This window comes from Tenrec ecaudatus, chromosome 5 (genome assembly GCF_050624435.1).
Source record: "Tenrec ecaudatus isolate mTenEca1 chromosome 5, mTenEca1.hap1, whole genome shotgun sequence".
NCBI classification, from domain to species: Eukaryota; Metazoa; Chordata; class Mammalia; order Afrosoricida; family Tenrecidae; genus Tenrec; species Tenrec ecaudatus.
The window spans coordinates 155,856,391-155,880,730 of record NC_134534.1 but is presented as its reverse complement, the minus strand read 5'-3'; the positions used below and the strand labels follow the sequence as shown (position 1 = coordinate 155,880,730).

At 47.6% G+C, this 24,340-nt stretch overlaps 1 protein-coding gene across 1 annotated transcript in view; it reads right to left on the bottom strand.

Annotated features, from left to right (window-relative positions):
• ADARB2 (adenosine deaminase RNA specific B2 (inactive)) overlaps positions 1-23,943 on the bottom strand; it is a 268,729-nt gene extending 244,786 nt beyond the window's left edge. Inside the window, exon 1 of the mRNA XM_075550899.1 lies at positions 23,002-23,943. Within this exon, the coding sequence (XP_075407014.1) occupies positions 23,002-23,943 (942 nt within the window). The remainder of the gene's footprint in view (positions 1-23,001) is intronic.
• Between the last annotated feature and the right edge of the window lie 397 nt (positions 23,944-24,340).

Here is a 24,340-nt window from a genome sequence, read left to right as displayed (position 1 = left end):
CATGAATGCTATGGAAGAACAAGTGTGTTTTATGGAAGTTTTATTTGCTCTGATTCTTCAATTTAGATAATTGGATAAAATCTATACTCCAAACCTGGCAAGCTGACATTCACTTTGCTACATGCTTTTCATTTCATTGAAATTACCACAAATAAAACATGGTTAAGACAAAATAGAGAGACTTATGCTGCATAAGTAGAAGATGGCTTTTATTACTGCATCTATTATAATCATCATCAGAGGGAAAATGCTTTTGATATTTTTAAAAAGTCCCATTCCTGGTGTTTCTATAGTAATTTTTATTCTGCGTGCTTTTCATTTTGAGGACTTGAGTGAATTTACAATTCCACGAGGCGTATTCATATAGAAAATACATTTTAAAAATGTTTAATTGTGGTGGTATTATAACAAACTATTGTTCCGTTTTATTATCTTGCACGCATCATTAAGCTCCAAGATTTACTGCGAGGCAGAGCTGCCGAGAGGGCGACGAGAATGTGAGGGAACAGGGCCGAGATGTGGGAATGATGAGCGGATCTCTCACCCTAGCTTTTCTTCCCAGCCCCTCTCTCTGTGCCCGGCCCTGTCTCCCTTCCCTGAGCCCTCAGAGCTCCAGAGTTTCACCCCTCATGAGGCCTACAATTAAAGGCAGGCTGTGAACCTAGTAACTACTCCAATCTTGGGAAAACTGGGCATTTGTTTTATTTTACTTAAAAACACAGGATTTCCTATAAGAAAGAAAATAAGAAGAGTTAAAAATTGGATTTGAATATGGCTCTCAGCCCTTGCCTTCAGGATGTTCTGGAAAGTTCAGAGTGGTGGGTTGAGATGTGAAATCTATAGGACGCGGTGTATTTAAACAGGTCCTGACCACATTTAAGGAACCTGGGTGGTACAAAGAGATCCGGAGATCAGTAACTTGGCCCTTCAAACCCACGCTGTGGCTTCCCTTCTGCTCATAATCAAGAACACTCTACGGAGCAGTTCGACTCTAAAGCACAAGGAGTCACCATGAGCTGGAATGGAGTTGACCGAAACAAGTTTGGTATTTGATTTGGCAACCTTCAGCCAATCTTCAACCCTTATGGGGAAACTTTTTATGCTACTGGAGGAAAGAGTGAACCAATGAGTGTTGGAGAGAGAAAGGTACGTGCTGGTTCTCAGGCCTCACAGTCCCCTATAGAGTCCGATCTAGCCAGCACGCACACTTACTTATTGAGCTGAAAGAAAACAACTCCTAATCACTTAGCACAACTTTCTTCTATGCGTCAGGTGTGCTCAGCTTTGATTTTGGTTTGCAATCTCAATTTTAATGGAAAGGCATCCTGGAGGGAGAAAACAGAAAGTCTGGTTTTGGGAGAAAGTGCTGCAGAATGTGTGACAAGTTGGGAATGAGCTCATGTTTGTTGCTCTTTAAATGTTATCAAAAAGTGGCTGCCAGCATACTGTACCCAGGCTGTACTTATTACAGTGGCATCCGGGCCATCATGTGCGGGGTTACATTTGAGAACTGGAAGTGAAGCTGTAATCACAGACCCTTAGTTTTGAGCAGAGAAATCTATGACCCAGGGGAGCTGCAGGGGACCACACACTGCGGTCCAAGTCCTGATGAGACCCCAGCTCCCCACCTTTCCAGTCCCTGCTGATTTACTCACGCACGCGCCGCTGCTGCTGCGTGACATTTCAGCACTCCTCCCTCGCTTCCAAGTGGGAGTAGAAGAGGGAATGTCTGTCTCTCTTGGAATGCCTGCCTGCCTGCTTGCCTTTTATTCTCTCTCCTCAGGACTAAATGACGCCAACGTGCACTTGATCCATTTAGTTTACATACTTTCAGAACTCCAAACAAACCTCCCTGCCACCAAGTCGATTCCGACCCACAGTGACACACACTCCAGGACGAGAGAAGGACTGGCCCTGTGGGTTCTGCCCCATTTTCCTACCTCAGAGCAACTGGTGGTTTGCAGCTGCTGAGCCAGTGGTCGGTAGCCCCACAAGGATTGGTCACATGCCTGCAGGTTTGAGAAACAGGTTTGAGGGCTGCGAGGGGAGGGCTGCTGCCAAGAACACTGTCCTCCCAGGAGTACCTGGTGGGAAGGCAGACCATTGGTCCTGACAAGAGCTGAACAAGAGTGTATGAAGAAAGGCCATTTACCCATAATGACTCATTTATCTGTCCCCTCTCCTGGCTGCTTTAATTACCCTCTCACTTTATCAGCGAGGAAACGGACACAGAAACGCTGAGCAACCAAGCCACACAGTGAGTAAGGGCACAGGCTGGGATTTGGACTCAGAAGTTGCTCTTAGCTACTGTGCTGATTATTTTCTTCCTGGATATGATTCACCCACCTGGCCATGGCGAGGCAGCCTTGTAGAGCATCACCCGCCCACAGGGAACACGGAAAGTGCAGAGGTGAGGAAGCCCAGACCACTTGATTTCCAACTCAGCTCTAACCCTTATTAGCTGTGAGCCTTTGGGTACGATCTAGACATTAGAATCAGGTCCAACCTACAGTAAGCGCAACGTAAATGCTTACTGGTATAATGTTCATGCAAAGTTTACTCTCCTGGGTTTACATAGTACAGTATTTATAGAGCGCCAAAGACAGTGCGGGGATCTATCAGGAACTCTCAAAACAGAAACTGGCCCCTGAGAAAGACAGAGGAGAGCGAGGAGAGAGGAAGAGCAGGATTATAGAAATCGATACACTTGTAAACAGAACGAGGTAGCGAGAAGGGGGCAGGTTGGGGCGGGGGGAGAGCTTGTCTAGATGAACATTTCCACACACTTGCAGGTTGATTCCATTGATAGACATGGACTGATTTACTCAAGTATTCTAGACAACTGTACATGGCTGTGAGGGGAGGGCACATGGGAGTGGCCAAGGCTGCCAAAGTATTTCTGATGAGTTGACAATTTTCCTATGACTTCAAATCTCTTGAAAAAAGCCAACCCCCTCCTGGACACTTTAAAGAAATCTACATTTCCTGCCTGAGTTGAATGCTCATTCAGGAGGGGTGGCTGCGGAGGCCTGCGTGGAGCTGGATCCCTGACTGGATCTCTCTCTAAAGAAGGACCTGCCATTCAGAGACGAGAGAAGGCCAGCTGTCGGTCCAGCTGTGGGCCCTGTGAGTGCTGCTCAGTGCTCATGCGGCAGTGACACTCTCCGTGGACAGTCACCAGCCAGTCACTGGTTTGGGCAGTTTGGGGACCTGGCCCCTTGGTTGACCTAGTCTTGATGGACGCCAAGGTTGTCTCCTCCTCCTTCTTTGCATATGTGTCAGATTTGCATGGTGATCCGAGGCTCTGCCTGCACACTCCTGCTTCTTTCCCTTTGATCTTTCCTGGCTCTGTGGTCTCCCCTGCGGACCCCAGGAAGCCTCTTGTGCTCCAAACTCCTTCCTGGGGTACCTGAGCTGACTCAAGGAAGAAGATGAAACTGAATGGCTGTAAAGGCCCCAGTGTATGCAGAGGGGAGAAAGGGAGTCTAGATTGGACTGGGGATGCTTGGACCCCACTTGAGCTACCTACCTCTGATCACAAAGTAGGTGCAGTCCCCAACACTATTCCTTTCTGTGACAGTCAAGGTCTTCGCTCCTTGGAGCTGATTTGATGGTGACTTACAACAATCGCTATGTCACATGGAACATCATTAGTGCTATTGTGTCACTGGTCTTGTCGTCCAAACCCTGACTGCACCCGAAGTGAATGTGTGCAGGGCCCTGGTGAGAAGCCAGAGGCTCTACAAGGAGGCCAACCTAGGAGCCTTCCTCCACTGGGAAGATGACATGGGGAGCACATGCCAAATGTCAGATAGGAATGTGATAGCCCAGCAGGTGGCTCGGGATAAAAGGACAGCAGGAGGCTCGGTCACCACTGGGCAGAGGGATTGGACATCTGTAAGGAACAGGGTCTTCCCTGCCTGACACCTCCCCTGGGGTTGGGAGAGGCAGGTGGCAGCTTGGAAAGCCCCCTGTGTATTTTCCCTCCTCGCTCTCTGGCTGAGCTTCTTAGAGCAATGAGACGCTTTCTCTCTTCTTGGCTGCTCTCCTTTGCTTTCCCTGGCTCATCTCGGTGTTGGCATGCTCCCCTTCTCCATCGCCTTTGTGCTGTCTCTCTGCTTCTCCGTGTAACAATGAACCCCAGAGGAAGGAGGGAGAACCCGACCTCCCGACAAAGCCTGTCTTCTATACAAGTGAAGGTGAAGCTGGAGCATCGCTGCTGACTGGAGGGACCTTTCCCCAGGTGGGAGCCAGGACATGGGCTCCCTGCCAGGAGCCACCTAAGCCAGTGAGTCCAAGCAGGCCCCAAGACGCGCTGACCGACAAGGACAGGCTGGATTCCCCAGTGTGCCTGCCTGCCTGCCATTTTTCTGCTCTTCTGCCAAGCATCATTCCCTCAGCAGCGCGCGCGCACACACACACACACACACACACACACACACACACACACCCCCATCATGCTGGTCTCCCAGGGGAGGGACCAGAGACCCACCCCTACAGTCCTTTCTCACATTTTACCTGCCCATGTGGGCCCATCTTTTCCCATATTAACATGTGCCAACTATGAGACCTTGGGCAAGGGTCTTAATGAAAATACAAACAGTGCCTACATCAATGCCCCCCCCCCAAGTTTGTTGCTGTAAGTAAAGCACTTCGAAGAGTATCGAAGTTAAGTATGGGATAGCATGTTGTGTCCAGCAGATGTTGCTGTTGTTAGGTGCCCTTGAGTCCATGCTGACCCAGAGTGACCCTGTGCACAACCAAATGAAACACTGTCCGTCCTCTGCCCTCCTCACAGTTGTTCCTATGCTCACTAACAGTGGGCTGACCATTGTTGCAGCCACTATGTCAATCCATCTCCTTGAAGACCTTCCAAATTTTTCTCTCCCCCCCACCCAATCCTTCTCCAGGGGCTGGCCTCTCCTGACAACATGTTCAAATCCTATAACACGAAGTCTCACCATCTTTGCCTCTGAGGAGCATTCTGGCTGCGCTTCTTTCAGGACAGATTTGTTTGTCCTGCCGGCAGCCCAGGGGACTTTGGGGAATTTTTGCCAGCTCCACAATTCAAACACAGGACAGACGAGCTCATCCTGTTACTATGAAGAAGCCCTGGCGGTTCAGTGTATTGTGTTCGGCTGCTCAGGGAAAAGCCCCTGGTCACAGTAACTGTCAGTAAGAGGGAACCGGAAGAGGCTGTCTGCCCCTGTCCAGGTTCACAGTCTCAGAACCCCTGCGGAGCTGTTCTACATGGTCCCAGAGGGTGGCAGTGAGTTGGAACCCACTTGCTGGAAGTGGCTTTTGTTTTTATTACCACTATATCTTGGCTTTGGTTTTGTTTTTTATTACCACTAGATCATTATCATCAGCACATCTATAAAAGAATGAGACATATAGTAACATTTGTTTGTTATGCACAAAACCCAAAACAAACTTGTTATGCCAAATGAATGATGACTCACAAAGACCTTATGTGTGCCGACTTAATGAATCATCAGTCATATTAACCATTTTTCAAAAGCCGAACAGAGTCCTGGGAGTATACACTTAAATACATATGTGCTAAATATTCTAACTTAAATCGGACAGGCCATCGTTTAGTATTCAGATGGCACTGTGTGTTTTGGGTGTCAGCACGGTGATGCGTGACTCATAGCAACCCTGGGTGGCAGAGTCGGACTGCCGCCTAAGGTCTCCTCTCTTTTCCTCATGGAGCTGCTGGGTTGGCTACAGCTGCCAGCTTTCCTCTCGGTTAGCAACCAAGCACTTAACTATTGACAGAACCACCAAGTCTCCTTGGAGAGTATAGGCTAGTGTATAGATGGCCTGCTGCTGCTATTGTGTGCTGTGGAGTTGACTTAGACTCTGGACAGATTTCCAAAGATATAATCCTTATGGAAAAGGAGCCCTGGTGGCGTAGTGAATACGAATTAGGCTGCAAGCCACAAGGTTGGCAGTTCAAAACTCCCAGAGACTCTGGGAGAAAGACAAGCTTTCTACTCCCGTGAACTGTCATGTTCTCAGATACTCCCAGGGGGCAGTTCTACCCTGTCCTCTAGGGTCTCCATGTATCAGTGTTGACTCTGTGGCAGTAAGTCATCTTTATGGAAGCCAACTACCCCATCTTTCTTCCACAGAACGGCTTGTGGGATCAAACTGCCAATCCTGCATCATATAAAAATAGACCACCGAACCGAGCAGAAAGAGTAGAAGTGGCCCACCTCCGGGTTTCTGAGACTGTAATTCCTTACAGGAGTTGAATCCTGCATCTTTCCCCTGTGAAGTGACAGGTGGTTTCAAACTGCTGACCTTGGGGTTAGCAGCCCAATGCACAACCACCACACTACTAGGGCTCCTATAGCGACCCAATACTCAAAAAAACAAACCAAAACCAAAACCAAAAAACCTCTGCCACCGAGTGGATGCCGACTCATAGCGACCCTTTAGGACAGACAGGGTGGAACTGCCCCTGCGTGTTTCCGAGACTAACTTTCCAGGTCCTAGAGGCATCCTGTGCGCTTGCGCAGTGCACCACACGAGGGCGTGTGTGGTCACAAAAGCAGAGGCACCGGGGACCTGACAGCGGGCAAAGGTGTTGGAAAGAAGAAAGATGCGTGGATAATTACCACTTCAAAATTGGGTAAAGCGGTCACAAATGAGCAGGGAGTATAATTACAAAAAAAGACCAGCTAGGCTTCCTGAAATAGAATAATGTTCCTGAGCTGCAGCCAGGCAGAGACGAGAGCTAGAGTTCCGTGCCCGGCTCCAGACAGCCGCCTCATCATCCCAAGGCGAGAAACGCAGAACAAGCACAGACCATCGCAGGCAACCTAATGACACTCCGTTGCCAGAATCCAAGGAGGGCTTAGCGCTAATGAGGTCCGCATTGTCTTGAGTGTTTGAAGATTTCCGGGGCACTTATGACCCAGGAAAGCAGCAAACGAAGCTCTGGGTTTTGATCATGCTTGGAGCTTTGGAGAAACTCTTATGCGGTGACCCAGGTCTGAAACAGAACCTGGAGGCAACGCGGCTTCCATCCCCATTCCTCAGAAGGCACCAGGACTCCGGAGAAAGCAACCGTAGCCTCCGTCCACCTTCTCAAACCAAGTGCCAACCAAACAATTGTATCCCAGCTTGTAAGACAGAGAATGAACTTCAGGCAAGCCGCATTTTAAAATCAGCCCACGCTCCTTTCTCTCTCTGTTAGTACATTGTCGAATCATTAAGTTAGAAAGGCTAGATGCCAAGGGGACTAGCTTTTATCGAATCTTTTACCTCAACTTTACAGGGAGATCTTGGCGGTGAGAGGTATTTCGCCTTCATTTCAAATCCTTGATTCCTGGAAGATCCTTGCAGGGCCTAACCCGCATGAACCCTCTCTGACTTTATATGCAGTAAGTGAAATCAAACCATGGATGTGATCACAGCTCTCTAAGAGAGCACAGAGAAGCTGGTGAACAAGGCTGTGAGTGGAATTTGGGGTGGTGAATGAATTTAATCTCTCGAGCCCTAACTGATTTCAGTGCTGGATCGCTTAATGATCACCCGCCACGAGAGATATTGCAAAGGGAAAGGTTAAATATTGGTTCCATTAAAAAAGAAAAAAAAACCCAAGCTCACAGCTATCGAGTCCACGCTGACTTGTAGTGACCCTCTGGGTTTCACACAGGGTGACTCTTAATGGGTGTAGAAAGCCGGTCTTTCTCCCAAGGAGTGGCTGGTGGTCTTGAAATGTGGACCTTGCGGATCGCAGCCACTACACCACCAGGGCTTCCTAATTGTTCTGTAGTCTCTGTAATATTCGAGCGAGCCAGGTAATGTGCCCCAGCGCCCCGACATTGGCCTTGGGGTGGCTGTGCACACTTTGATAGGGACTGTAGTTGGTCACTAACCTCCTCCTCCTTCCCACCGTGAGTCCTTCCTGCCTCCAAACGGGGAAGCCTTCCGGTGTCTCTGACCTTTTAGTTGCCAGTACAATTGCTCGAGTTAGCAAATGAAAACACAGGACATTGAGTCCAATTTGACTTTCAGTCAAACAATAACTATTTTTTTCCATATCAGTGTGTCACATTATTTTTACCTGGTAGCCCACCGCCAAGAGCTGGTGAATCGCATCCTCAGAAAAAGCCTTTGTACTAAAGTAATAAAAAGAAAAGAACTCACTGCCGTCTAGTCGATTCGACTTGTAATGATGCTATAGGTCAGAGTAGAGTTGGGTTTCCGAGACTACAACTCTTTAAGGGAGTAGAAAGCCTTGTCGTTCTCCCCCGGAGAGGCTGGTGGCTTTGAACTACCTACCTTGCGGTTACCAGCACCACATACCAACCTAGTGTACCATGAGGGCACTTAATGTCATCGTATCTTACTCTGCCTGTTGCTGAAGAGCCCTAATGGCACAGCGGTTAGATGCTCAGTGAACCAAGAGGCCGGTGGTTTCAACCCATCAGCCACTCTGCATGAGAAAGGTGTGGGGCCTGCTTCCAGGAAGTTTAGAGCTTTAGGAAACCCTATGGGGCAGTTCTGCGCTGTCCTGTACAGGTAGCCATAGGGTGGCTATGAGTCAGAATCGACAAGACGGCAACAGGTCTGGCTTTTGTTTGCGTTTTCAGGTACTTTGATATAGGAAGAACAGCTGTCAAAGGAATCTTGGGTTGTGTCAGACATGATAATCATCTATGTGATAAATGCGATATCCGCTCCTCCTCACTTATTGACAATCTGACATTCTGCATTTAAGACCGTAGTAAAAAGCTACTCTTTTGTGCATGAACCATGCAGGTGCAGCAGTAAGGAACACCGTGGTCCCTGGTGAGGTCCCCGACTGGCAGACCTCATCTGCACATAGAAAGGAAGCCCATCTTCATACTGTTTCACTGCCTGGAAGGGGAGTGGGCGGAGTCTCCATGAGCCTGCTGGGTGGAATGAAGGGAAGACTGCAGACGGTGCTGGGGACAGGACACTGCATGGTGGGTCCTACGAGGGTGCTGGGCCTGAGTAGGTCCTAATGTCATAAAGGTGGGATGCCCGAGAGACATCAGGGACAGGCCAGCCTGTGGTCAGAAGGATCCCTGAGATGGGCACTCAGGTACATGGGGTCCTTAGGAGCCCACATCATCTGAATGGCACCTGTGTTGCCCCTTATGCTTGTTCGATTTCCCTTCCTGGGTGGGTACAGGTGAGGATGGGGCAAGTTAGCTAGGCAGGGGTAAGAACACCAGGTGACTGGCTAGTGCCAGCTTCAGTTTAAAATCTTTGGCAAAGTGGGTCCTGACTGTCACCCCCTCAGGAGGCTCTGAAGTGTAGGTTTGAATGGGACATCGGGCACAGCAGGGCTGGGCTACCCAGCAAGAGCTGGGGGGTGTTGAGTCAGGGGCTAGAGAGGGGGACCCGGACGACAGTATGCAGCTCTTTTGTAACATCCAGTCCCTCCTGCCCATGGACAGGGGAGTCCCCTGTCTCTGAATGTGTCACAGTGGCATTTTGGGGTCAATGAAGGGATGAGCAGGGGCGACACATCCTGAAAAAGTGAGGGCCTGAGAGTGCAGCACAGGATGAGGAGGAAGGTAGGGCTTGGGCCACCTGGCTCTGGAAGCCTCGGCGGCCTTCCCCTGTAGATAGCAGTTGCAGTGGTGGGGGCTGAGCTCTGTCCAGGGCATGATGGAGTGGAGGGTGGGGGTGGGCAGTGCTAGGGCACCTCAGCAAGGGCTCCGCGGGATGTTCACTGTACAGGTGAGGGGGAAAGGTGATGTCGTCATCCTCCGTTTTTCATACAGTGCCAAATTTTGCACCGTGACCCAGACTTTGGAGCCCAACCATGTCAATAAGTGAGGAGTGGATGTATAAGGAGAAATGATAACAATACAAATAAGAGCTAACAGTCACGGAGCACTTACTCTGTGCGAGGCATTGTGAACAACTGATTCTCAAAATGACCCTTTGGAGATACGGAAACTGAGGCACAGCAAAGTTAAGTGACTCATCAGAGAAAATACCTTTTGGCAGACTCTGAAATATGATATTAAGAGCAAGTATGTTAATCCTACTTTTGCACAAACCTTTGATGCATTTCCAATATTTCTATCTATCGTCTACCTATCACTGTACCTATATATAGAGATAGAAATTCATTAATCACATGCGTATGAAATAGAAAAGTCACCCTAAACTTTGTTCTGAAGGGCAAAGAAGAAAGTTCATCTTGACTGGTTGGCACAATTGATAAAAGGAATTAACAAAAATTGGACACACTAGCTTTTCTGCATTGATTTAATTTTAGTGTTGGAGAAATAGCCAGCATAAATGTTCTCCTAGAGGTTCCTCTCTTTCTATAGTGTCTTGGATGCATATATATCCATATATACATGAGTGTGTGTGGGTGTGGGTGTGCGATCCAGCCAGTCTGACTCATGGTCACCCTATAAGACAAAATAGAACTGCCCGTGGGGGTTTCTGAGACTGTAAGTCTTTATGGGAGTAGAAAGTCTTGCCTTTCTCCCTAGGCGTAGCCGATGGTTTCAAACTGCAGACCTTGCAGTTAGCAGCCCAACAAAAAGCCACTATACCACAGAGCTCCTTTTGATGTATATAGTTATGAAATAAAAGCCACCATATTGTTTTATAGGAAAAAAGGCCCCTATTACACTAAGACTGTCCAGTGAAAATGTGATGGCAGATTTTATCAGAGATGCTAAAGACCAAGATTCAAGGCTGCCTGTGATAAGTGTTTCTCATTTACATTTTGATATTTGCATTCATTCCCATATCCAAACACACACATTCAGGTCCAACACATATCCCACTGAGGCCGCTTCTACGCACCTTGGGGAAAAAGTAGGGATGTGAAGCAATGCTCGTGCCTCTTTGGAAGTCTGGGCCTGATGCGGCATGAGGTGCCAGGCCCACATCTCTGGCTTTATGCTGAAGCAAATGTAAGTGACTCCACTCCGACAGCTGAACAATCCCTTTTCCTCACAAGGCTGAATGGGAATGAAAAGGCTTTTTTTTTTTTTTTTTTGCAGTAAAGCAAAGATTTTTTTTAATCTATAGAACAGCATCCAGGGAACTGTTCTTCCTTCTGCAGTGGGTAGTTCAGAAAGTAAATTGAATGTGGGAAAACTGGGGGGAGATGGCGCTAGGTAGAGAACGGGTTTTAGTGGGGTAAGCCGGAGAACCTAGACTTCTGTAATGAGTTAGTACCCAAAGTTTTCTTGAACGCTAGTCTCACTCAGCTTGCGTCATAGGGATTCTATAATTGTGAGTCAGATAACAACTGACCCAACAGTCCAAGCATCTGGGGAGAAAGAGAGGATTATGGAGAGGAATATCCACCAACTTGTGTAAAGTAGTAAAAATGTCCTCAAGGAATAATGTCAATCCTTTAAAGTTCCGTTGTACGTAACTCCCATAGTGTTTACTGAAACTTCCCTTGGTCTGTGCACCCCAGAGTTGTGGGTGAAGTCACCTGAGCTTTTGTCCCATGGATCTAAGACCTTGGTTTGCATTTTCTATATGAGCTGATCCAGCTAATGGAGGGCCATGGCCTTAATTCAAGGGATATTGTTTTCTTTCAAGGATGGCGACTTAAATGTCAACACAAATCTCAAACATCAATGGAATGAAGCCTTTCTCTCCAAGAATATGGCTGATATTTATATGCAAGCATTCTAAGCAAGGGGCTCAGAAATTCATAGGTAAGAGCAAATGTTCACCAACGTAATTTTTTCTCCCTCCTTCCTGACACTTGATTACAAGGCTAGTTTAGCATCAACTGTAATCATGTTGGTTCCCTTGGGAAGGGGGATATTAAGCAAAATAAGTGGCCAGGAAAATGCAGACCAAAGCGAAACAAGCTTAGTTCATGGAGGCGGGACCGAAGGCATGGGGTTGGTTGGGAGGCAGCAGCGGCTAGGATAACAAGCGGATTTGTTCTCAGTTATATGGTATGATAAAATTTTACATCAAGGGCCCCGATTTCTTAAAATGAGTAGTTAACAAGACATGAACAAATGCAGCCATCTTGTCAATTCTGACTCATAGCGACCCTCTCATAAGGTAGACACTCTCCATCGAATTTAGTCAGATTCTTGGCGACAGTAGAGGACAGGGTAGAGCTGCCACTGGGAGTAGAAAACCTCATTTTTTTTCTCCCAAGAAGCTGTTGGTGGTTACACACTTCTGACCATGTGATTCATAGCCTGACACCAACATCAGTGCCATATAGGAGCTCCCAGTTGCTGACTGTAAGCTAGTCATGTATTGAAAGCAGAAGAGGAGTATTTTCGTATATGACTTTTTCTGATAAGATTAAGCGGAAGTCATTCTTAGCCAAGTAGCTTCCCTCCTCAACTGACTATACACAATCTCTCTAACCAGTACCTGCCCCCCAACCCATCTTCCTGTTCTTTATAATCCCGTTTACCAGAATGATCACTAGCTTTGAGCTCAGGTATCCCAGAGTATTTCCAGTGGAAGAACACTTCCAACATTCCTGTGCAGAACAGTAGTGACTAGAGGACAGATCACGAAGGAGAGCAGCAGAGAGCGAGCAGAAGAGGGAGGTGTGTGTGTGTGTGTGTGTGTGTGTGTATAGTGGGCTGGGCAGAGGGTTGACATTGAACGCTAAGTGCTCCTTTTCCTTCTGGCAACCTCCGTGAGGTTCAGAAAAAAAACAACAAACCCTCTGGGAGGATGGGTTATTGATGAGCCGAGAGTCACCAGGCATTCAAGTTCTATTTTGTTTGAGAAATAGAGCACACCCTTGGGAGTCTGAGTGACACCGTTGAAGGCACGATGAAGGGCCATCTTTCAGTCCACATTCTGGTCTGTCAGACTACAAGCCCTGCCTCCCCTGTCTCTCTCACATATTCACATAGTGGGATTGGATTTAACCCCAAGCAGGAAGGCAGATCGGAGAAGCTGGAAACAGTGCTAAAACTGGCCTCGTGCAAAGGAGAGCGCACCTTTTGGCTCAAGGTGTATAGGACTCGTCCCTTTTTAAGACAATAATTCAAATTCCAGAACAATTCCTTTGGCTTGGTTGGCTACCAAGGCATCAGTGCACCTGCCCTCCGGGAATGCCATGGTTGGGGCATGGCCAGTTGCGGAGTGAGCTCTCATGGGTGCTTTGTGTAGCAGGGACAAAGTGACAGCTCGCCGCCCACCCCCGGGGCTTGAGGCCCAGCTGAGAGCCCCTGGTTCCCAGGAGGACGACATCTGCGGCTACTTTCGGGATGGAAACCAGCACAGACAGTGTTAAGCTATTTCCAAGTCAAGTGAATGTGATTTCCACACCTATTCATTGACAATTTACTTCTATTTAAACTTTGAGGACCCCTCTATTGCTAATTTGTTATGGCAATATTAATCAATGGTTTTGCTCTGCAGGCCTGAGGATGCGGCTTCTATTGAGTAAAATAGATTAGCAGGAGCATGAGATTGGGAAAAACAATTTGTAAACTAGTCAGAGGCAGCTGGGGGTCACCTTGGTGTTTGGGAAAGGACAGACATGCTTATGTCAACACAAACAAACAAACAAACAAACAAACAAACAAACCCTTAGTATCTGGTAACATAGCTGCTGTGAACTGTTTTGACAGACCTAGGCCCTCTGGTCTGAGGCTAACTTTAGGGACAGATTTCAGGAAATGTGATTTCTTATTGGAGCTCAAATTTACCATAGGATGCTGAAAAAAACCACAACACAACACAAAGCTGTTGGTTTACATTACTTTATAAATTCTCCTGAGTTCCCATGTTCCTGGAAGTCGGAGGAGGAATGCTCGTGGGGGTACAGGGGTGAAGCACTGGGATGGGAGGAAGGCTAGCGGAGGGAAGGCTGGGCAATCTGCTTCCTAAAGAGGTGAAGCTTTGGACCCCCGAGGGCCAGGTCCACTCCGCCCTTTGGGTTATAGGGTTGCCATGAGTCAGAACGGCCCCAGGGCAATGGCGCGGGCTCCTAGCAATAATAGCCGATCTGATCAGAAGGTTAGAAGGGGGTGTGCATTAAGTGTGCTGGGTTTGGGAGAAATGCTTAGAACTGAAACCATGCCGTGAGATCCCCAAGGGCACCTCTGAAGGACTTGGTGAAAGCAACTAGCTTTTATGAATAGTTTTCACAAATGCTTTCTTTCTTATTTTGATGGGGGGGGGGAAGTTTGAATTGAGTTTGACCAAGGTTTAGAAGATACAAATGACACAAGCATTTCAGCTTATAAACTAACCTGGACATTAAAAAAGCTAAAAAATAAAGGAGGAGGGGCCAGGAGAGGTGGATAATGGAGGATGAAAGATATATTCAAGATATATAAACTTGCTTGTTTTTAAATGAGGAAGGCGCTTCAACTTATGACTTCCTACTCAGTCACTATGCCTGTGCATAACTTTTACTCATTCATTTGCTTCTCCCTAACAACACTGGAATTTATTTTTTTGCTCTAAGCTGTGCCTTTATGACTGGATTTCATCCCTTTATGACCGGATCCTAAAATGGGAAATAATGACTGAAGAGAGATGCAGATTCTGAATGTCTTTCTTCTCTCTCTCTCTCTCTCTCTCTCTCTCTCTCTCTCTCTCTCTCTCTCTCTCTCTTTCAACATCATGGTGCTTCCAAGCAACGGATGGTTACTTTCAGACACGGGCCTCCGTGGATGCTTACTTTCTCACTTCCAAGCCTCTCTAACCTGGAAAGGTCTTGACAAAAGGAACCTCAGTAGCATTGTGATTTAGCTCTGGTCTGTGAACCAAAAAAGCATGCAGTTCAAATCTACTAGCCACTCACTGAGAGGAAGACGTGCTCTGAACCTGGAGGGGTCTTCGACCAAGAATTAAGTACCGTATATACTCCAGTAGTAGCTGACCTGAATATAAGCTGAGGCACATAATTTTACCACACACACAAAAATGGGAAAACGTATTGAGTATAAGCTTAGGGCGGGAAATGCAGCAGCTAGTGGTAAATTTCAAAATAAAAATAGATACCAATAAAATTACATTAATCGAGGCATCAGTAGGTTAAATGTTTTTGAAGATTTATTTCAAAGAAAAACAGTAAATTAGCTCTGTAAGTGGAAAAGAGGGTCAATAAAAGCAATATGGTATCAACAATGACTATACACGCTGTGTTACTACAGGCACTGCATTATTGCACACGCTGCCTTACTGCATGTACACAACACAGCTTGCATAGTGTGAGACCTAACGCAGGCTGCTGCTATTCCAGAACGCGATGCCCTATTTGCATAGGCACCCTGTGTTAGGGCTCATCATACACATGCTACGCTGTGTGCACACTATGTTACTGCGTGTGTTGTGTTAGCACTTCCCATCCATATGCGGTAATGCTCCATACGCAGTAACACAGCGCATACACAACGCAGCGTGCACATTGTGAGCCCTAACACAGGCTACTCTATGCAAAAATAGTCAACACTGCGTCCAGATAGGGATTAATAATAACAAAAATATATAGCTAAGTACTGTAAATAAGTGTAAAAATTACACGAAGTACTGTAAATGAATATACTGTATATCCAAGACCAGAGATATACCGGTACTTGTATTCAGCAATGCTTGAGTGGAGCAAGGGGGCGTGGCTAAGCATGGGTGATTCTGTAAAGGCTATGTCATTGGCCACAGCCCTGGAGAAGAGCGGGAGAAGAGGAGCAGCCACGTCCGACATTCATCTGACAAGGATGCGGTGCGCCCCAGGTACCAGCACACAGAAGCAGGCAGGTTCTTGCCCAGTACTGCCCGGCAAACACAGAGGCGGCCGGGTGTGCAGGAGGAAAGAAGAGTGGGGAGAGTAGTAGTCATCTGACCACCCACAGAGGCTGCAGGCGCCCGCAGATGAGCGGAGACCCCAGAGAACACCCACACTGCCTGGAGAACAGGTAAGTGGGACCCTCACTTGAGTATAAGCCGAGGGGGCTTTTTCAGCATAAAACTTGCGCTGAAATACTCGGCTTATATATGAGTATATAAAGTACTGGACAACAAAAAGCACCTGCTGCCATCAAGTTGTTTCTGACTCACAGTAACTCTTAAGTAACTCATTGGTACCCATCATAACACAAATAGAACTCTTCCGTAGGGGTTCTGAGGCCTTACATCTTTATGGAAGCAGACAGCTTCATCTTTCTCCCTGGGGGACTTGAACTGCTGACCTTTTGGATAGAAGTTCAATGCTTAACACACTGAACCACCATGGCTCCTTTTACTAAGTTCAGAGGCAGAAAATGTGAAGAATTCAGAAGTGTCCTCCTAGCTATTTCCTAGTACTTTATTTTTTAGTCTCATTAACTGATATTTAGCGGCTCTCTAGCATGAGCACACCATCTGTTAAGATTATAAACTACACATGAAAGTTTGTCTTGGGTTTCAAAGAATTTAATGAACTCTTGGTTTCATTACTTCATCTAAAAGATCCAGAGTCAGAGCTCATGAAATTAAAGGAACAGACTTAGCTTGGCTCTGCGAGGGAAACGACAACAAAACCAAACCTTTAGAGGGTTCCAAGTAAAGAATGTAGTGGGAATGAGATAGTGGGAAAATTGACACTTGGGATTGTAATCTTTATTGAGAATAGTATGCTTTTAAACTTAACTTCTTTCAAAGTAAGGTGGAAAAGAAGTCCATCAGACCTTACGTTTACCACTGGCCAACTTTCTCCTATGGATGGAGTATCTCTTCCCTTCTTTCAAGAAAGTTGGTATTTTGAATAATTAGACCACATTGATCACTGTCATGCATATATTTTGCATAGGGCTTTGACAAAAGGGTTGGATGGGATGGGATGCTTTCTTAAACCAGAGGGGTCTCTGAAGACGGGACAGGCAATCTGCTTCCAAAAGAAACAACTTGAATATCCTATGTAGCACAATTCCTCTTGACCACACGGGGTGTCACTGTGAGTTAGAATTAATCCAATGGCAACTAACAACAACCAATCTCAGGCTAAAGTCTCAAAGACTGGAGTGGGAGCTGGCTGGACGGCCAATAACAACAACAACAACAACAGCGACCATCTTAAACACAGAGCTGCTGTAATCTTGGTCCTATAACCTTGAAGTCAAATCATGGAGTGGCACCATGACTAGTCCCAAATAGCGCAGCATACCTGGAGATGTGGTTTCGCTAATCCAACTACGTTATAATCTATTTGGGTGCTTACTGAACATGCCTTTTCCTGGGCCTTACTCAACAACCTACTGAATTTCTTGTAACAGAGTCCCACAGCATTAAACACGCTTTTCATGATGGACTCCCCCCACCCCCCACCCCCCCCCCTCGCCAAAACTGGAATCTTTTAAAAACTATGTATTCAATTTTTTTTAACAAAACAAGCTTATCACCTTCAAAGTACTCCCCATTATACTTTATACATCTGTCCAATCTGTTATTCTATTCTTGAAAACTTTTTTTCAAATTCATCTGTTTGGATGACTGACAGCACCTCCCTCCTTTTTCCTTTACGTCTTCCATGGCCTCAAATCACAGTCCTTTCATGTCCCTCTTCTTCATGGAAACAAAAAAACGTCGCACGAGGAAGGTGACGTGAGTCAGATGTGTGGGCCAAGAGAGGTATGCTCTTTTTTGCCAAAAACTGGAGCACTGAGATGGCTGTATGAGCAGGTGTATTGTGGTGGCAAAACCACTCCCGCACCTGCCATAGATCAGGCTTTTGTCACACACTGTTACACAATCTTTTTAGAACCTCTAAATAGAAAGCTTGATTGACAATCTGACCTAGTGGAAACAACTCCAAATGCATTACAATTAGAGTCGACATTTTCGTCCATTTGGGAAGTTGATGGACATCCAGAAGAGGTTTGTCATCAATCGACATTTTATGAAACGCGAAAACCACTCGTATTTTGCGTTTTCCCCAGTATTTTCCTTGTAAACAGTGTTCAACATCACAACAGTTTCTGTGGCATTTTTCCCCAGCAGGAAACAAAAATTTCATGGCCACACACTGTTGTCTTAAATGGACCATCACATAAAATGAGGTTTGAGTGAAACTGCTTTTATGAAAATATTCACTGTGACCAGAGAGAACCTTCCCAGGCAACACCACTGGGTGCACTAATTCAGAGAGAGTTGCTTGATGCTTGCCTTGCAGGAAGTATGTACTACAAAAGCTCAGTCCAGTGGGACTTTTTTCCATTTTGGGAGGGGTACTCCCTTGTATACACATACGCTATAAATATGTTTGTGTGGGTTTATATAATTTAAGATATATTTATAAGGTAGTGGTTACACATTGAACTGCTAACCACAAACCACCACCAGCTGCTCTGTGAGAGAAAGATGGGGCTTCTTACTTCTGTAAACTAACACTCAGAAACTCACAGGGACAGTTTCACCTTATAGGGTTACTATGAGTCTGAATTTACTTGATGGCAGTGCGTTATAAGATATATATATATATATATATATAGCTTAAGGTATATATAATTCAGCTATATCGATATAGTTTAAGATACATATCCAAGGGGGAAAGACGAGGCTCCCACAGGGGCTGTAGGACAGCACCACCATGAGTCAGAATTGACTAGATGGCAGTGAGTTTGCCTTGGAAGACATATATACTCACATACCTTAATGAGGAAACCTACCACTGTGGAGTTTCATTCAAAGCAGACTATATCATTGGTTAAAAGCATTGCCCAGATACACAGCCTCTTGGTTATTTCCATAGAACTACAAACCAATAGGAAAATCTTAGAACCAGACTCCTCTGATTGGGAGTTCCTCACAGAGAAGCCTATCCTATGTAGATCAGCACCTGGAGCAGATGCCAATATTCAAGTTCCAGAAATTGCGTCGCTCCTACTATCAGTGCTGCTACTGTACTGTCTGAGGCAGACTGGGGACCCGATGGTCACTCACTTTGACCTGTGGAAGCAATTGCTTAGTGGTTAGTGGGTAACTTTCCCCTTTCTTGGAGAACAGGAGGGAAGTGATTGGTGTATCTCACCAAGGCTCGGACAGATGCCTCATTTGCTTCAAATGTAATTGCTAATCAAGTCTTACTGCAAGGATAAGGAAAGGCTTGCTGTGCCTATAGAGATTTACAGCTCTTAAGAAACATGCTGTGGATAGACACAGGAGGTCATTGTTAGCAGGAAGCAGGGCATAGAGTTCCGAAAGGAAGTGATGTTGCAAAACCAGGAAAGCAAAGCAGAATTTAAGTTATTTTTCTTGGAATTTTTTTTTTCTTCCCTGAACCCGGAAGAGGGAGGACCCAGGCAGGATTCTAATTCAACAAAGCTCAGAGGGGAACTGCTTACTGTTGTCATGGTCAGCCACACCGAGCTGCAGGGAGTAAAACCTCCGAGGGGGCAGCAGGAAGGGGGATAACGAGCCTCCTGGAATGGCAGAGGTGCTAGTGGGTATGATGAATAGCCCGCAACCCTCTCTGTGCCACATGCCCTTCATCATCTCCTCGGAGTGGTTAGCAGACTGTCAGGGAAATATAATTTAGCGGTAGTGGCTTTAACTGATGTGCTGTATTCTGGGGTCAAATGACTATTACAAAGTAGTAGCACCGCCTAGCTTCTTCATCGTGAGCGCGCAGGGTTGACAACATAAAAGAAACAGGCATCTTGGCCAGCATTCTCTGACATCTTTCACATGTCACCCAGAGAGTTTGGAGAAGTAGGCACGGAGGGATGGGGAATAGGGAGAAAAAAGACAGCTCTTACTAAACACAGCAACACTAGGTCCGATCGGGTGAGCCCAGCGAGAGGAGGCAGACACTTTGTGAAGAGCCAGGCCGCGTGTATCAGTTTTAAGACGGTGAGAATAAAGCAAAGGAGGTTGGGGGACAGATCTTCAGGTTACTGGGGGCAGGAGGCGTTCTCAGAGAAAATGATGCTCAGGGAAACAGAGGCTACTGGCCATCTCTGAACGGACCCTTTTCCTATTGCACAGTGCCCACCAGGCCAACTTGGTTTCTTGGCTTGTGTGGTTGGTATTACTCCTTGGCTAAAGGAAACTGTGACGTGTTAATGACTAACCAAGGCATTGCTCGTTCAAACCCACCTGGATGTGTCTCAGGAGATGGGCCTGGAGACTGGCTTCTGAAAAGTCACAGCTTTTCAAAAACCCCATGGAGCAGTTCTCTGCCTACAGTGGGTCGTCAGAATGGACTCCACAGCAATGAACAACCATCCTTGGTTTTATGGGTATGAGTGTGGTGTACCTAGAGGACAGAGCCCTGGTGGAATAGTGGTTACACATTGGGCTGCAAACTGTCAGGTCAGAAATTTGATACCACCAACCTCTCTGAGGCTCAAAGACAAGACTTTCTAACCCCATGAAGAATTAGTGTCTCAGAAACTCACAGGGCAGTTCTACTGAGGGTCAGTGTAGGGTCACAATGAGTTGGCCTCACCTTTTTGGAAGTTAGTTGTTTTTTTTATATAGAATGTAGAGCCGCAGAGGAAATAGGGAATTAATAAAATAGATGCCTAAGAGAGGAGAAAGTTAGACTACAGCCTTTCTTTCTAGGAGGTGCTCATGGGAATCCCGTTAGTTGGAAGGCTGAGCGATCTGCATTGAAGCTGCCCCTGCTTTGTCAGCACTCTGCTTTCCCTTAGACTTGGGGTCAATTAGAAAGCAAGACCTCCGGAGATGATGGTGTTAACTGCTCCAGCCCATTCCTTAGAACAAAGCTTGATTGGTGAGCCACATGCGACTCTTTCGGTACATACACAGGGCTCTGAAGTAGAGTTGACAACAACTAAAGGATATTATTCAGATAGTGGTGATATAATTTGTTTATAAAATATGTTGATGACTCTCAAATAAATTTTAAATTGTTGTGAGAGAAAGGACTGGCTCTTCCATCTCAAACGCTTGCCAACCTTTGTCTTAGAACAATCATGAGATGTTCCATTAGGATCTGGAAAAATAAAAAAGAATGAGCCAAAGCTAAAGCTCCTAGGAGCGCGGCTTCAGCAGGAGCTTTGGGGGTGCAAAGGACTATCACATGCAGAGGCTCATGGAAAGTCTGGCGGCTCAGTTCCATCCAGAGACACCTTTGAGAGGGACCACTAAAGACCAATGGGGTCCAGGTCTGCTGACACACATGGGGTTGCCATGACACGCATGGGGTTGCCATGACACGCATGGGGTTGCCATGACACGCATGGGGTTGCCATGACACGCATGGGGTTGCCATGACACGCATGGGGTTGCCATGACACGCATGGGGTTGCCATGACACGCATGGGGTTGCCATGACACGCATGGGGTTGCCATGACACGCATGGGGTTGCCATGACACGCATGGGGTTGCCATGACACGCATGGGGTTGCCATGACACGCATGGGGTTGCCATGACACGCATGGGGTTGCCATGACACGCATGGGGTTGCCATGAGCTGGAAGTCACGTAAGGGCTCCTTTTTAATCATTTTCCTCCCTTCCTAGGCCCAGCACCCTGGGATGACCCATTGTATCCTTTGCCCATTGTATCCCTTGTGCGTGATAAAAGTCAAATGAATTAGGGGTATCGTGGACCCCAGTTCTAACTCAAAATGAGGGCCCTTTCATGAGAAGCTTAATTTGAATCACAGTAAGATACCCCCTTCTGATAGCTGAGGCCTGGAAGTTCCCTGCCTTATTTAACTGATACATCATCTCCCCATGAGAAATAATGGATTTTATTCTAGGTCTTGTGATGTAAGAATGAAACAATCACGGGAATAACTTACAATTCTTGAGTACTTACGAAGAATCCCGCACAGGGCTAAGTGCCTTTTAACGATGTAAAAGGCTTTTCCTTGTCTGACGCCAAAAATGAAAAAGACAATTTTCTGTGTCTGATACATTAGCGATGCCCACAAATAATCTCCAGAACGGTAAGAGAAAATAGTAATTTGCATAAATAAGCAATTATAGAACGTAGAAGCATAAGGTTATTGTTAAATGGGATGAGTACAGCTCCTGACCAGCACAGTACATATGTCTATATCATCTTTAGTATACCGTTATCTATGTCTATACCCATGCCTGTATGTATACCTATCCTTACACCTACACCTCTCTCTCGCTCTCTCTCTCTAATCTATTTGCTGAATGAATGAAAGTAAGCTGATGTGAGACAGCGGAACCATCATTGTTTAGGAAAAGACCCAGGAGGGGATACTGTTGAGAAAGGTAAGTTCCTAACATGTCTTTCCTGACTTCCTAGACCTTTCAGTCGTGGCTTCCCGCCTTCCTTTTTGTCAGTTTCATTCGGTTCTACATGGAAGCTGTCCACCTAACCCGTGTCCCGAAGCTTCAACAGAGGAGCTGCGACCCATCCCGAGGCCGATGAAGAAGATGAAAGGCCTCATACCAGCTCGTTCTTTCTTCAGCCCCGTCTGGCATCCCGAGTTGGAAGTTCAACCCGAACCATTATCTAACAAATGCATTTTTACCCTATCACATATTCTTCTGCAGCAGCGTGCTCAGAGATCAACCCGTGGAAGGGGCTGAGCAAAGTCCCGCCCTTCCTGCAGCACAATGCGCTCTGGAGGAACAGAAAGACACCCGGGGCTCACGACGACCACCACCGCTGCCCCCGCCCCGCCCTCGGCTCCCTTTATCTCCCGCGAAAGTGTCTTCCATGTAGCTGGAATCATCATTACGAAAATTACCTGGCCTCATTAATTCTCCCATTACCTTGGGGGAGTTGGGGTGCTGACATTCTCTTTCCCTTCTTTACCGTCGCATAACTCACCCTCCAAAAAGCCCGAAAATTGCTCTTAATGACGAGGAGAGGAGAGGGGGCCTTTTGTGTGTGTTTGGCAGAAGCCTGGCTTTCTGGAAAGAAAGTGCTTGGACGAAGCCATCTACTTCCAGTAATTGGAGGCGAGGTCCTGGCTGCTGTTCACCCCCCCCCCCCCCCCGCCGCACCCCTAAACCGCCACCCACTCCCCTTCCAGGACGGCAAGAACAAACACCATTCACATTGCTCTTAGCGTTCTACACCCGCAGTGGCGAATTCTCACCTGGGGCAAAAGGTGACTTTTACTCCTGCCGGGGCCGTGGCTGGGCAGCCGAATGTTAAAGAGGGCTTGGAGGGCCGCCTGGGCCGCCTGGCCTTTGGCCAGCTTCTTGCTGCGTCCCGAGCCTTCGAAGGTCCGCCCGTCCACCCTGACGGCCATCACAAAGCGCTTGGCGCGCGGCTTCTCCGCCGTCTCCGAGAGGCAGACGTACCGCAGCCCCGAGCGCAGCTCGTTGAGCACCACCACGGGGTTCTTGTCGCGCTCGGCCGGGGGCCCCACCCGGTACTGGCCGGCCTTGCCCGGGGCCACCAGGTCCCACGCGTGGCACAGGAAGCGGCCCTGGCGGTAGGCGGCCGAGAGCAAGTCGGTGCCCACCGGGCGGCAGCCGGCGAAGTCGGCGCGGGGCGGCGAGGGCTCGAATTCCTTGAACAGCGTGTCCGGGAAGTCCGCCTGGTCCGAGGTGAAGTCCGGCGCCGGGCTCATGCCGTTGCCCATGGCGAAGTGCGCCTGGCAGGCGTTGGGGAACTGCACGAAGGATCGCAGCGCCAGCTCGGCCGCCCGCATCTTGGCTTTCTTTTTGGTGGGGCCGGTGCCCTCGAAGGTCAGCCCGTTGACCTCCACGGCCACGGCGAAGACGGGCGCGTGCACGGGGCCCGTCTGCGACACCATCGTGTACTGCAAGCCCGGCTTCAGCTCGTGCAGCTGCACCAGGGCGTTCTTGGGCGTCACGGACCACGAGAGTTTCTGCCAGATCAGCTGCACTTGGCACAAGTGGCCGCCGCCGCCGCCGTTCCCTTCCTCCAGCGGCCGTTTGCGTTTGATGCCCGGCGCGCCGCCCCGGGCCCTGTCGCCAGGCGCCAGCGGTTTGGCGTCCAGCTTGCCCACGTTGCGGTTTTCCTTCACTTCGGCGCTGCTGGTACCTGGGAGCGAAAATAAATTAGTCATGACCCAAGGCAATGGCAGGCTGTTACTAATGACAAATAGGATACTGGATTGGGAAACTCGGACTTCATAAAGGCCGTGCCGGAAGGCCAACAACACGCAGGCCAGTCGAGGGTGCTCTAACCGCCCGTGCCGACTGCAAGAAAGCGCATTAGTGGAAGAAAACAACTTTATAAAAAAGAAAATTGTTTTCAGCTGGCAGAAATTATGCACCTTTCACCAGGGGGGGAAATGACTATCTGCCAGGGACCAGTTAACCTTGAGGAGGAAGGGCAGCGAGAGGCCAGGGAATTTATTCCGGAGCACTTCGTGGAGAGCTGCGTTTCTGAAAGAAAAAGCGGAGGAGGTGGAAGGGAAGAGAGGTGCATGGATCTCGCTCAGCGGTCTCTCCCACTTGTCA